Source organism: Chanodichthys erythropterus, chromosome 6 (assembly GCF_024489055.1).
Source record: "Chanodichthys erythropterus isolate Z2021 chromosome 6, ASM2448905v1, whole genome shotgun sequence".
In the NCBI taxonomy this organism is placed as follows: Eukaryota; Metazoa; Chordata; class Actinopteri; order Cypriniformes; family Xenocyprididae; genus Chanodichthys; species Chanodichthys erythropterus.
In genome coordinates, this window is record NC_090226.1 from 6,490,473 (window position 1) to 6,504,511 (window position 14,039).

General features: G+C 34.7%; 1 protein-coding gene across 7 annotated transcripts in view; it reads left to right on the forward strand.

The window, feature by feature from the left end:
- Positions 1-14,039, forward strand: part of itpr1b (inositol 1,4,5-trisphosphate receptor, type 1b) — a 163,042-nt gene that overhangs the window by 32,697 nt on the left and 116,306 nt on the right. For 5 of the 7 annotated variants that reach the window (XM_067387904.1, XM_067387899.1, XM_067387901.1 and 2 more), the window contains 4 exons: positions 562-666; positions 1,644-1,688; positions 1,807-1,836; positions 3,791-3,945. In XM_067387904.1, the coding sequence (XP_067244005.1) occupies positions 562-666; positions 1,644-1,688; positions 1,807-1,836; positions 3,791-3,945 (335 nt within the window). The remainder of the gene's footprint in view (positions 1-561; positions 667-1,643; positions 1,689-1,806; positions 1,837-3,790; positions 3,946-14,039) is intronic. The other 2 variants (XM_067387900.1, XM_067387906.1) reach the window with 1 other exon arrangement.

A 14,039-nucleotide genomic window follows, 5' to 3' on the forward strand; every position in this document is an offset into this window, starting at 1 on the left:
ACTTCACGAAGTGGAACGCACTTTCCAAATGGCGGCAGGGATTCCCCCGAGGGGAAGTGTTTAGGGAAGTTCGCGAGTGCGTGTCTAAAACCAAACTGGAACGCAGCCCAAGACTTATTTTGTTTCTAGCCCGTAGTGATCAAAAGTTGTTAGCATAAATGTGAGTGCAAATTTGGACAGTTGGTGGTGCTAGAGAGATTGAGTTAGAGACTCCAAATTTGCAATGGTGACAGTTCAGACTGTTCTCTATAGGTGTGCCAAATTTCATAACTTTCCCACAAGTGGTTCTATGGGCTGCCACAGACTCGATAGCGAAAGAAGAATAAGAACACTAACAATTACAATAGGTGCCAATGCACCTTCACTGATTGGCCCCTAAATATTTGTTGATTTTTTTGTGTGTAATGTTAAATTGCATTATGCATTGTGGGAAGCTTTTATGCTTCTAACTCAATGAGAGTGAAATGAAACTATCTGAATCAGAAGCCCTTTTGTGTTGTCTGTCTCCCCTCTTCCCCCTCCACTCCGTCGCTTGACATTTCTCCCAATCTCATATTTCAGGTGGTTCAGCATGACCCGTGTCGTGGTGGCGCTGGCTACTGGAATAGTCTTTTCAGGTTTAAACACTTGGCCACAGGAAGCTACCTGGCAGCAGAGGTGAGTGAGGTGTGTTCTACTAGCTCGGGATCCTCTCTCAGCTGTTCCCAGATCAGCACTAACATCTCTCGCTGGGTAGGGAACCTTACTAACTTCCTATAGATTTTCAAAATCTGCAGTCTGTAAGATTTTCAACATCCCTCTGGATGTTTCCATCACAGCCTTAAACCTCACTTGAGCACATTTTTGCTCGATTAGACGCCAAATTGGTTAAATCTTACATAGTGCAGGTTTAACCATATTTAGGGTACAGTTCTTTGAATATAGCTTGGGTAGACAGATATGTTTAAGGATGTTTTGACAAAAACCTGGAGTCTATAACAAGTTTAATAAGTCAGACATGTTAGTCTTTTCACATCCACAACAAAAAAAGCTCTCTATATGACAGATTTGCAGTTGAGGAGTTAAGGAATTTAATAGGTGTAACAAGTTTGATTGAAAGTTTGCAAATTATTATTTTAGAATTGATTATATATTTAATTTTATTAGTTTTGTTATGTGCTTGTTGTTTTTATTATATTATTTAAAAAATATTACTAATATTTACATTTAATTTAGTTTTATTTCAGTTTCACTTTTACTTACAGTTAGTAGATTTAGTGCTTTAAATTAAACTAAATGAATTTAGAAATGTTGCTCTGGCAACTAACTGAAATAAGTTTATTCAATTAATACAATATTTATATTCATATTAAATATTTAATATGTTCTATAATATAACATATATATGATTTATTTATTTATGTGCATTAAGTAAAATCATGTGGACTTTGAATCTTTAAAGAATGGAAAAATCTTCTGTTTGTCAAGTTCCGAAACATATCCTGCTAACCAAGTAAACATGTTCAAAGATCGGGACCTTCAGTTTCTTTATTAGGTAGTGAGTGATAAATCAATCAATGTCCTCATCAGTTAGCTGTCAAATAGAATGATCTGATTTCCTTGTGCATTTCAGTGATGTTTTTGGTGATTTTGTCTGTTCATAGGTTAATCCTGACTATGAGGAAGAGTCACAGGAATCCCGTTCATCTGTAAGTGATTTACCTTGGTTAAATAGTTGTCATTCTTGGAGTACTGTATGTTTACATGCTGTGTGCTGGAAGCTGAACTGGCTGTTTTGTTTTTGTTTTGTTTTGTTTCCTGCTTCAGGTGGCGGATTTTTCACCCTTTAACTTCCAGGTACTATCAGTTATTTAAAATTCTTTGTAACTGGAAAGATGTCTATCACCTGTTAAGTAGATCTGCTCTCAAAACAATTTTCATGCCCCTGCCCCTGCCCCTTTAGTACTGTTTCCCACAATCCTCTTTGCATAGCTCCACATATTCTATCCAGTATGTGCTGTTGTGAATTGTCTGTGTGCTTTGTGCAGCTTTGTTTGATTACATCTTTAAAATGTGGTTCTTTACAAGTTAAGATCTATCAATCAACTTATATTTATATTTTATTTTTTTTAGCTTTATTTCTATTTTCAAAAATATATATTTGTAAAGTTAGCAATAACACTGTTAAAATGAAAGCAAAGGGACAAACACACTAAATGTTAAAATACACATTGTTTCAAAAGTATAGTTACTTTCTAGAGTAATTCAAAATGTAAATGTGAAATCCCTACCAACCTTGTCTGTGCAAAATTATTTCAAATATTAAAACTATTATGATTATATAAAACCCTCAGTAAGACTTTTGCATGGAAACAGGAAGGAGATCCTTCTTTGGAAAAAATCCAGAACACAGGAATTGCATTTGGTAATGATGAATAACTAGCAACAGTCATCCCACTACAAAAATTACAACTTTGACAGCCTTTTATCTCGAATAATTCATATTTTAAAGGACAAAAATAATGTAAATGCTTTTTATTTCTGTTTTTAAACCCTTGAAATGCATTACAGATATTTATAATAAGAAAATCACAGACAGGTCAAATTTTTTTTTTTTTTTTTTTTTTTTTTTTTTTTGTGAAAAATTGTTATGCCACAAATAGAAATTGTTATGCCACAAATGCTGTCGAATATAACTTGAATACAGAATATTTCTTTAGGAAATGATCATGTTTTCAAGCCTCTCTTTAAATTAAGTGGATTTTTCTCAAGTAGTTGCCCATTGGCAGATTTTTGTTCTTGTTTTAAGCATAAACTCACTTCATTTTGAAACTTAATTTTGTATCTCCAGTAAATGCATCTTCTTGATTTAGGAATCTTTCGAAAATAGCACAGGAAAACAAGACAAAAATACTGAGGAAGAACATCACTTTTTTTTGCAGTGTGGTCAGAAGATACAGTAAAAGTTATGTCCATATAGTGGTTGAGAGAAGAGTGATTCTAAAATGAATTAAAAAGTAATAGATATGTGTAGAAGTTGTAGAACTCTGAAGTGCTGCTAATTTAACTCATTGTGTTTCTCCCTAGACATTTACATTTAGAGAACATATTGTATTCCCTTGAATATGTTCCTCAAATTATCTTTACTTTATCTTAAAAAGTTCTTATAAAATGTCTAGAATTTAATATAAAACCTGCAGAAACCCTGGAAAGATCATTTATTTTTAAATTAATTTATATTTGGTGTTCAATAATTTAATCAACCACATGGTGACGCTTCAGCTACGGGTAAACAAGTGTGAACAGTGTAAACACATCGCCTGTAGGTGGCAGTATAACACCATGTTTTGTATATAGCATAGCAGCAGTCCCTCCTATTGCTTGTGTGCATGTATTTATTAAGCTCTGCACACAAATCAACACACAAAGTTAATCATTACGTTTGCTGATAACAGACCCTTTGGTCAAGTTTATAAAATCTAAATGAAAGTTTCATTAGAGTTTCTTTGGAAGTAACTAAGAAGCAACAACATTTATCTTCATTATTGACCACTAAATACTTGTTTTGCTGGAACCCACATATATCGCACCACTGATCAAGAGATTTCACATTCCTCTTCATGTTCTTGTTCCTGTATGTGCACATGAGTGCTTTGAGGAATTTCAGGTCACATGCAGAGTTGTAAACATGTCACGATTGATTCGTCAGCTAATGGCATCACTTAAGAGCGAGTTTTATCTCAGTCACATAATCAATAAACTGACCAAGGTGATGTGTCTCCATGGTTACATGGTCTTCTCTCTCCACTAGCTGGACTCAGAACACGACGCTCTGAGAGCACGTCTGCGGACGCCCAATGAGAAGGTCATGTACACCCTCGTGTCCGTCCCTGATGGCAATGACATCTCCTCCATATTTGAGCTAGATCCGACCACCCTCAGAGGAGGAGACTCCCTCGTGCCAAGGTACACATTTAACCACAATTGGATTGTACCAGTAAAGTCAAGGTATAGCCTTGTGCAGGTTTAAATGTTACAGTCCAAAACTATAAATGTCAGTTCACCCAAAAATGAAAATTCTGTCATCATTTACTCTCCCTCAAGTAGTTCTAAACATATATTAGTTTCTTTGTTCTGTAGAACTCGAAAAATTATATTTTGTAGAATATGGGTAAACAAACAGTTGATGGGCCCCATTGACTTCCATAGTATGGAAAAAGTACTATTGAAGTCAATGGGGACCAATGGGGACTGTCTGGTTACTGACATTCTTCAAAATATCTTGTTTTGTGTCCAACAGAAGAAAGAAATTGATACAGGTTTGGAACAACTTGAGGAAGAAGAAATTATGACAGAATGTTCATTTTTGGGTGAACTAACCCCTAAATCTAAAATTTTAACCGTATTTGATAAGGTTTACAAATAGAAATTATCAGTTGCTTAAAGAAAATGATAGTTTTAAGTCTATTGACTATATTTTATTACAGTTAAGTATATTTTACCTCCCGATTATCACCATAATTAAAAAATACTGCTCTTATTGCTATATATATATATATATATATATATATATATATATATATATATATATATATATATATAATATGCAAAACCAATATATATATAGGTTTTGCATTTGAGTGATTTAAGTAAAAATATGTTTATAATGAAACATTTCTGTATGTTTAACTTTCTGTAGGCATAAACATTACTGAAAATAATTAGACTTCCAAAAAAAAACAACAGAATTTAAGAGAAAATTAAAAATAGATTTCTTTTTTATTTTCTGGAGGAAGTGTGACCTGTAAACTTTTTTTAAAATGAAATTTACCCTGTTAGATGACTGCGATGCCATCTATAAATACACATGCGTATGAATGACTGCAAATACAAGTGCATATGAATGATTGGTGCATGCAGAGGTGGAATATTGTAAATTGTGTTGGCAGGTTGGGGTTAATCGGACATTGAGTTTGAGTGACAGATTCGCTAGTCACAAGCTTCACAGTAATGTGAGATTCCTGCTTATGATGCATTCAGACCATACACACTAGATTCATATCTCTTATAATTTGTTCTCGTTCTATTGCCAAAAAAGTTATGAAGAGTGAAATATGATCAAGACAGTGGCTGATTGTTATGATGTTTTTAGGCCTGAAGCATATTTCAATTAAGTCGTAAACAACTCTAAATGAACCTAAACAGAAGTAGAGACAGACTAGTGTTTCTGATTCATACAGCTATGGATATAAGTCACGAGAAAGATGTAGTTTTGCACACACGCAACTCCCTGGTACTGAAAGTCACTCTCATCTCATGATCTCTTGCATCTCTTGATTGTTTTTAACTATAATGTATGTTTTCTCAATGAATCATGAGTGAAAGAACAGGATAGAGGTGGAAAACTACACACGTGATCACATGTGTACTCACATACCCGTCAGACTCTTTGTCCTCATACCACAAAGTGTGCACGTCTCAGATTGTGTGTGAGTGTGTGTGTGTGTTGCCTTATCCAGATACCTGCAAATTCTGACTTTTCTTTCTGAAAATAGCCAGGAAAGTCCCGACAGGGTGCGGAGGCAGGAAATCAGGGTGACCGTGCACTTTGCCAGCGTGATATCTTTCCATGTTGTTGAAACATGTTGTTAAAACAGAAGCCAGATGTTGCGTAATCGCCCACCCCCATATTCCCTTATTTATATGAGCAATCACTTGGAAAGTGTTTTTTTTTTTAAAATAAAGTAATCTTCCTTACTGCTTAGAAGCAGAACATAGCAGGGGAAATTTTGTTTTGGGATTTAATGAGTGAATCACATGAGAACACACACACGCATACACACGCATACACGCACGCACGCACACACACACACACACACACACACACACACACACACACACACACACACACACACATACATATATATATATATATATATATATATATATACAGAGGTGTCAAGTAACGAAGTAGAAATACTTCGTTACCTTACTTAAGTAGAAATTTCGGGTATCTATACTTTTCTGGAGTAATTATTTTTCAGACGACTTTTTACTTCTACTCCTTACATTTTCACGCAATTATCTGTACTTTCTACTCCTTACATTTTAAAAATAGCCTCGTTACTCCTATTTCATTTCGGCTTGTTTTCATTCTGGCTTAAAAAAAAAACAAAAACAAAAAAAAACTATCCAGATAAATCACGCCATCTGGATAGAGTGAATTTGATTGTGGTTGGATGAGAATAAACATATACAATTCTGACACCCTATTGGGTTGTACGCGATCCAGCGCACCTGCACGTCACAAATCACGTCAAATCACATCACACTCCAGCAAGGATGACAGTGCTGGGGGTCGTTACTCGAAAAAGATTATTTCTTAAACGATTATTTCTCTACTACTGGCTCATTTAGGCTATCAAACGGGTGCTTTCTCTTCGTCCTCTGCAAATTAAGCTAGGTAGTTCGGTAGAGAGACGTTTGCATAAATTAGCGTATACAGCGGTTTTTAAACTTTTTTTCAGCGCGACCCTTTTTATTTATGTGACCCATAGTCATATACAACCATGTAGCTAAACAAGCCAAAACGAATTAATTTAAAACGAAACTGAAGGTAAACCTGCATTGCTCTCATGGTGTTATACCTCTCTCTTTCGGTGAAGTGGAGCAGTGCTCTTGCTGAATGGCATGGATTGCACTATGGACTATTGCTCCTTTTATGTTTTTTTTTTAAACTGTATTTTATTTTTTTTATAACGAACAAGCTGCGATGTCACGTTTCTAGTGCTTTGTTGTGTGTGCGTGTGGCGCGGGCGCGATCAAACAGCTGTCTTTGCGGGGGACTTGCCTCATCGTAATGGGAACGGTTCGTGGCCAGGTCAGATTACGTCAGGCCCTGCGTTCCATTCGGAAAGGCTCATCCCTATGCCCTAATCCCTTCAAAGTGTTTACCCTCCAGAGTGAGAGCTTCGAAGGGATGAAGGGTGTAGAGGTCAAAAATACTCCTTTTTTGGAACGCACTTCTGCGTCATCTTAACGAGACAATCAAGGAGGATAGATTGCGCAAGCTGCGCCCTTTGTTTAACGTTAGTTTATTTATTTATTTTTGGTTTATCGCACCATATATTGTGTCTATGTATTTGAAACATTTGAATGGACTGATAAAGGGAGCTGTAAAGTATTTTTGTTGAAGTACAATATCGTTTTGACCATAATAATGTACTAAATCTAACTTGTATAGCCTAAATATTACAGTAGTATAGAAAAATACTATACATACATTTATAAGTAAAATCGAACTCCGAGCCTCCTGTACCCATTCTGTGATGACAAACAACTTCACTGTGCAAAGGATTATGGGGGTCCGAAGTGTCCATCAGTTATACCCTTCGAAATCCTTCATTCCGAAGGGCCCTTTAAAGTGGCCAGTTTTGAACACTTCGGTTTGGAACGACCCTTCAGTATGGCGGCCATGATTGTTTTCACTCCGAAGTGCCCTTCGGAGGGCGATATATCCCATTTGGAACGCACCGAGAGTTTGTTGCCGTTTGTTGGATGCTCAGACGACCAAACAAACGCCGATTAAACATGTTCAGTCTGGTAAAAACAGACTCCAACCAACGCCAACACCTATCCAACAAACTCCAACAGACGAGTTTGTTGGCGTTTGTCGGTGCGGTGTGAACTGAAACAGCTGAAAACTTTGGCGGGTTGGCGGGTGTTAATGTCAAGCCCTGACTGTTACTAAGCCTGCCCTGGGTACACCAAAACTACCCGCATTTTTCTTGTCCGCTGCCCTTACAGATTCCTGCAGTTAAGCTTGGATGTACATTTACATTCCAATAAAGGTTATTGATGACATTTTGAGGAGGTGGAGTGCACAATAGCCCCCTGTGGCGCGGCCTAAGCTTTTGTCCTTAATGGCATTTTTTTCCTTACATTTTGAAACCAGTACTTTTACACTTTTACTTGAGTAAAAAGCTTGAGTTGATACTTCAACTTCTACAGAAGTATTTTTAAACCCTAGTATCTATACTTCTACTTGAGTATTGAATGTGAATACTTTTGACACCAGTGTATATATATATATAAAATATATACACACTGTATATGATTTTTGGAATCCGTCTGAGCTGAAAAAATGAAAAAAATCACTGAACTACACCTGTTTGAAGTCTATAGAGTCAGCAGGCAATTTTGAGAAAAACTGAATTAAAGTTTCCTGAAGGTTACAAAACAAAATCATCTAGCAACCAAAGCTTAAAATCCCTGGCAATACCACCAATTTTGGCACAAACTAAGTCTAAACTCATATCTATAGGGAAAAAAATAAATAAATAAATAAATAAATAATACACACATATATATATAGTGTGTGTGTATATGTGTGTATGTATATATATATATATATATATATATATATATATATATATATATATATATATATATATATATATATATATATATATAGTGTGTGTGTGTATATGTGTATATATATATATATATATATTATAGTATTGTTATGTTAATCAAACAATTGTGGAATTATAGAAAAAAAAGTTGAATATATGTATGTATGTATGTATGTATGTATATTATATATAATATATATATATATATATATATATGTATATATATATATGTACATACATACATGTATGTATGTATGTATGTATGTATATTATATATATATATATATATATATATATATATATACATATACATATATATATATATATATTATATATACATACATACATACATACATACATACATACATACATGTATGTATGTACATATGTATATATATATATATATATATGTATATATATATATATATGTATATGTGTATATATATATATATATATATATATATATATATATATATATGTACATGTACATACATACATGTATGTATGTATGTATGTATGTATATTATATATAATATATATATATATATATATATATGTATATGTGTATATATATATATATATATATATATATATATATATATATATATATATATATATATATATATATATATATATTCAACTTTTTTTTCTATAATTCCACAATTGTTTGATTAACATTAATGAAACAGACAGCCTATTTATTACTGTATCACACAGATCTAATATAATGTTACACATCAGATGTTTTTCCACAACCGTTAACCAAACAATCACTTTTAATACATAACAGATAATGTTTGGGTGAATACTCACCAAGACAGATTTTTTTAAATACTTTCGTTCTTTGTATATGTGTTTATCGGGAATGCGGCGTCTTTGTGTGCGCGCTTCATATCTGTCAGTCAGCACGAGTAAGATCTTTTTGTTTGCATCAGCTTGAGTTTGAAAATAACATTTCATTGGTTTAGACTCATGCCATTGAGAATTCTCTATCAGCATTCACAAAGTTGGAATGCTGCGTTTTACAACGATACCAAGCTTGTGCTGAGGGAAGCGCTAGTTGTCGAGAAGCGTGCAGAGAAAGACAGCATTTTTCATGGTCAAAGGAAAGGTATTCCTCTCAGAAAACTTACAAATAAAGATAATTTGAGATGTTTAATTGCTATTTGGAGGCATTGGGATCACTAGACGAGGGCTTAATGAACTAATTTTTGTGAAAACCTCAATTTTGACCAAAATTGACATTTTTCACTTGTTTTGCCTGTAGCTCGAAATCAACCCGTGCGCATTCAGACTCATTTTGCCTGCATGGGTCGCATATGAGTGTATCTCTGTATATGTGTTCATTCATTTGTAAAGTAACATTAAATACATTACAATTCAAATACATTCTTGTTGTTGCCTTGCAGACTTTTTTTGCATTTTAAAAAAAAAAATCTTAAGGGTCCTAAAAATAAACTTATTGTTTATTTCTTATGATTTTGTGGTGACCCGGACATTTTCTTGACAGGTTTCATGAGATTCACACATCTTTTGCTTCCATTTGAATACAGTCAGATTTGATTGAGCTTGCGCTAATGATGTCAGAATGATGGATGCGTGTTTGTGTGCCTTGAATCAATAGCTGCTTCTTTGTATATTGAGCCTATGGGCTTTGAACACATCCATTGATTATACGTCCCTCTCGATTACATGATTTGAATGGATTTCATGCAACACTGAGCTGCTGAAAGGAACGGTCATATGTGTAATAATCTGAACTGCGGCAATATTTTGATCATCTTTAAGTTTGATCTTAGTAAAAGACGATTTTAAAGTCATGGCTTTAAGTGTGTCCTGAAATACCCCTGTTCTCACACACCAGCGGCCCCTCTATAGACATAGTAGATGTGACTAATTAGTCTAAGGGAGCACTGGGGGCACACAGACACACACACAGAGGTAAGCCTGTTAGTCAAATAGACGATTATGCAACCATGCCAGGAATACAGCCGTGTCTGATGTCCACTTGTGGCCCATCTAAAGCATATTTATATGTGTGACAGAGTGTGTTTGTGTGAACTGTTAGACACAGTTTTACTTCCTGGTGTGTGTATAATAGAACTATGAACTCTGACTCTTTGTTTACATTAAGGCCACAGTTGAATGAGGTTCAAATCAGTTCCTCATGAGAGAACTAAATCATATTAATACTTTCATATGTGAATCTGATAACTATATGATGTCTTGTAGTCTGACTTCAGTCTAAGCAGTCCAGTCAGAATTCATGTGATTTTAATGTCATGTCAAACTGAATATTTGTTTTGACTCATTTTAATTTATTTTTTGAGTGCAAAAACTAGGCTCTAGAATGATGGTTGGAAAAAAAAAACATTAATTACTTTTAAAAATGGAAATAGATTTTTAATGATAACTCTTAAACAACTTAATTCTTACCCAAAAATTAAAATTCTGTCATTAATTACTCACCCTCATGTCGTTCCACACCCGTAAGACCTTCGTTCATCACACAAATTAAGATATTTTTGATCAAATCCAATGGCTCAGTGAGGCCTCCATTGCCAGCATGTTAATTTACACTTTTAAATGCACAGAAAGCTACTAAAGACATATTTAAAACAGTTCATGTGACTACTGTGGTTCAACCTTAATGTTATGAAGCGACAAGAATACTTTTGTGCGCCCAAAAAAACAAAATAACAAACAATATCTAGTGATGGCCGATTACAAAACACTGCTTCATGAAGCTTCGAAGCCTTACGAATCTTTTGTTTTGAATCAATGGTTCGGAGTGTGTTTCAAACTGCCAAAGTCACGTGATCTCAGTAAACGCGGCTTTGTTACGTCATACATGTTTCGAAATTTCAATGGTTCACATGACCTTGGCAGTTTGATACATGCTCCGAACCACTGATTCAAAAGATTCGAATATAAAGAATCTAAAGAATATAAAGTTCAAAAGACCAGATTTAATCTGAAATAGAAATCTTTTGTAGCATTATAAATGTCTTAGTCACTTTTGATCAATTTAATGAAACTTTGCTGGATAAAAGTATTAATTTAAAAAAAGAAAAAACCCAAACTTTAGAGTTGACCGCATATTTTAAAGTGATGCCACATCATGGATAGAGTATTTCTTTCCATCATGTTCTTTGTACCATTAATAAAGTTATGTTTTTTCCTCCTTCATGCAATTTGACACCAAACTTAACTTCACATTATCTTTGCTAGCATTGTCTTTTTTTGTTTTACTTTTGGTGATGCCAGGGTGTTTTACACGTGCGACTCAGTTTAGAAGCCAATTCAGACCAGTGTCACAATGGCCATGTTTAACATTTGTCATAAAAAAATAGATTGGGTTCCAGTGTTTTTCTTGCAGTGTGAACATTGCCAAAGAGTGAAAGAGTCATGTGAACAGGTGCATGCTTGTGGCGATTGAGTAAAACTCGAGTGAATTAACTATCTGGCCTGACAGGTATTGAGTTTCCTCGTAGGGGTGTGTGTGTGACTGTGTGTGTTTAAACACCACACACACTAAGAACAATACAGGCTTTGATAGCCATTAGGTTTGTGTGTTTGTGTGTGTAACTGCTAGCTTCCCCGCAGGCACCGTTGGAATCAACGGCGTGAACTCAGGGAAGGTTCATGTTTGGATTGTGCAATACGACTGCAATGATTTAAGTCTGCAAATGCACGAGCCTTAAGGTTAATTACTTAAAAGTATTATGTCAGAAACACATGAACACATATGATGCATTGGATGCAAAAGAGCTGAATTAGATCTGACTTAATAAACATTATGTTCCGTACATTAGAGTTGCTGAGTCTGTACGCCAGTCAGTGAGTTTGTGACAAAGATGCTTCTTTGACATCCTCAATAGAGCCACTGTCTGGCCTTAGAGAGGCATATCTTCTTAGATGTAGGATTCAACACCACATGAGTTTACAGGGGTCACAGTGACCTGAAGGGTTTCCCTTATATGTCATGAACATAGTGACTTTTAAAGGTGCTCACATGATTTCTTCAGTACAAGTATTTTTTATTGCCTTGTGGACTTGGACTGCTAAACGGTGAAATGGACTCATTTGCCCCCTAAATGTGACCCTAGACAACCCTCATCACAGCAGGAATGGGCAGTGACCTCCTGTAAACCCAGTGGCCTTAAAATGAAAGGATTAGTTCAGTTCAGAGTTAAAATTTCCTGATAATTTACTCAACTCCATGTCACCCAAGATTTTTATGTCTTCTTCAGAAGGAATTATGGTTTTCAAGGAAAACATTCCAGGATTTTTCATCATATAGTGGACTGGGTTGAACGTAGCATGTGACGGTATCAAATTTTCATGTTGCGATTAATTGATGAAGTTTTCATCACGGTATACGGTATTATCATTATTAACAGGTTTAAGAACTCTTTTTGTAATAAAACAAAGCAACTCTGACTGAAATTTTCAAACAGATTAAAATGCAAAAGAATTAGGCAATAAAGAACAACAGATAACACTTTACTCTATTTAATGCATTAACTAAGATTGAGCAATAGCTACATTTGATACAGAAAGTGTTAGTTTTTGTTAATGTTAGTTTAGAAACACAACTGATCATTGTTAGTTTTATCTCAGGTCCATTAAATAAGTTATTTTGATTTTAGTAATGTTATTAAATAGTAACTAAGAAATTAACATTAATTAATAATAATTAATACTTTATAAGTATTTTTATTGTCAGTTTAGTGGTAATGAATTAACATGTTAACTAATGAAGCTGTATGTTTTCAAAGTTTTACTGAACAATAACAAATAATCAGAACATTTCTAATCATTAGGGCATGTTGTAGTCCTGATTAAAATATAAAAATGTTTAGGTTTGAAAATAAATATCCTTTTAAGTATTTTTTTAAGTATTCACTATTTGGTTCTGTGATGAACAACACTGAGATTACAAAAAAATGAATGGCTGTTTGAAGCATTTTTAAAAAGTTCACTAGCGCAGTTACTTTGTTTGCACGGTTTCCGTGGTAACCGCTGCACGCTGCTGTTCCATCAGCGCCCTCTGCTGTCAGAGAGTGAACGTGCACTTTCATTCAGCTCGTCTCCTTCACTGGTTCCGCCATTTGCTTCTCGTGCACGTTGGGATTGTTTACATCTGAGCGCGTGTTCTTTTGACACAGAATACAGCGGTGTTGTGCATTTTATACAATTGATGGGTAAACTATTCTTAATTGCCTTTTAAAAAATTAATAATTGGTAATAAATTATTATTTACGGTATTCTGAAGTGCCGACGATTACAATATCGTGCATATACATTATCGCATTACCGAATATCGGCACAAGTCTAGTTGAACGTCAAAATTACAGTTTCGGTGCAGCTTCAAAAGGCTCTACACGATCCCAGACGAGGAATAAGGGTGTTATCTAGCAAAACGATCGGTCATTTTCTAAAAAAAAAAAAAAATAATATACTTTTTAACCACAAATGCTCAACTTGCACTGATTTGCCATGCGCCACGCATTACGTAATCACGTTGGAAAGATCACGTGAGACGTAGGCAGAAGTACCACGGTAGGGCGAAAAACACAATTTTCTCCTCCAACTTTAAAATTGTCTGACATCGTTGTTTTACCTTTTTTAGTCTTTGCACGT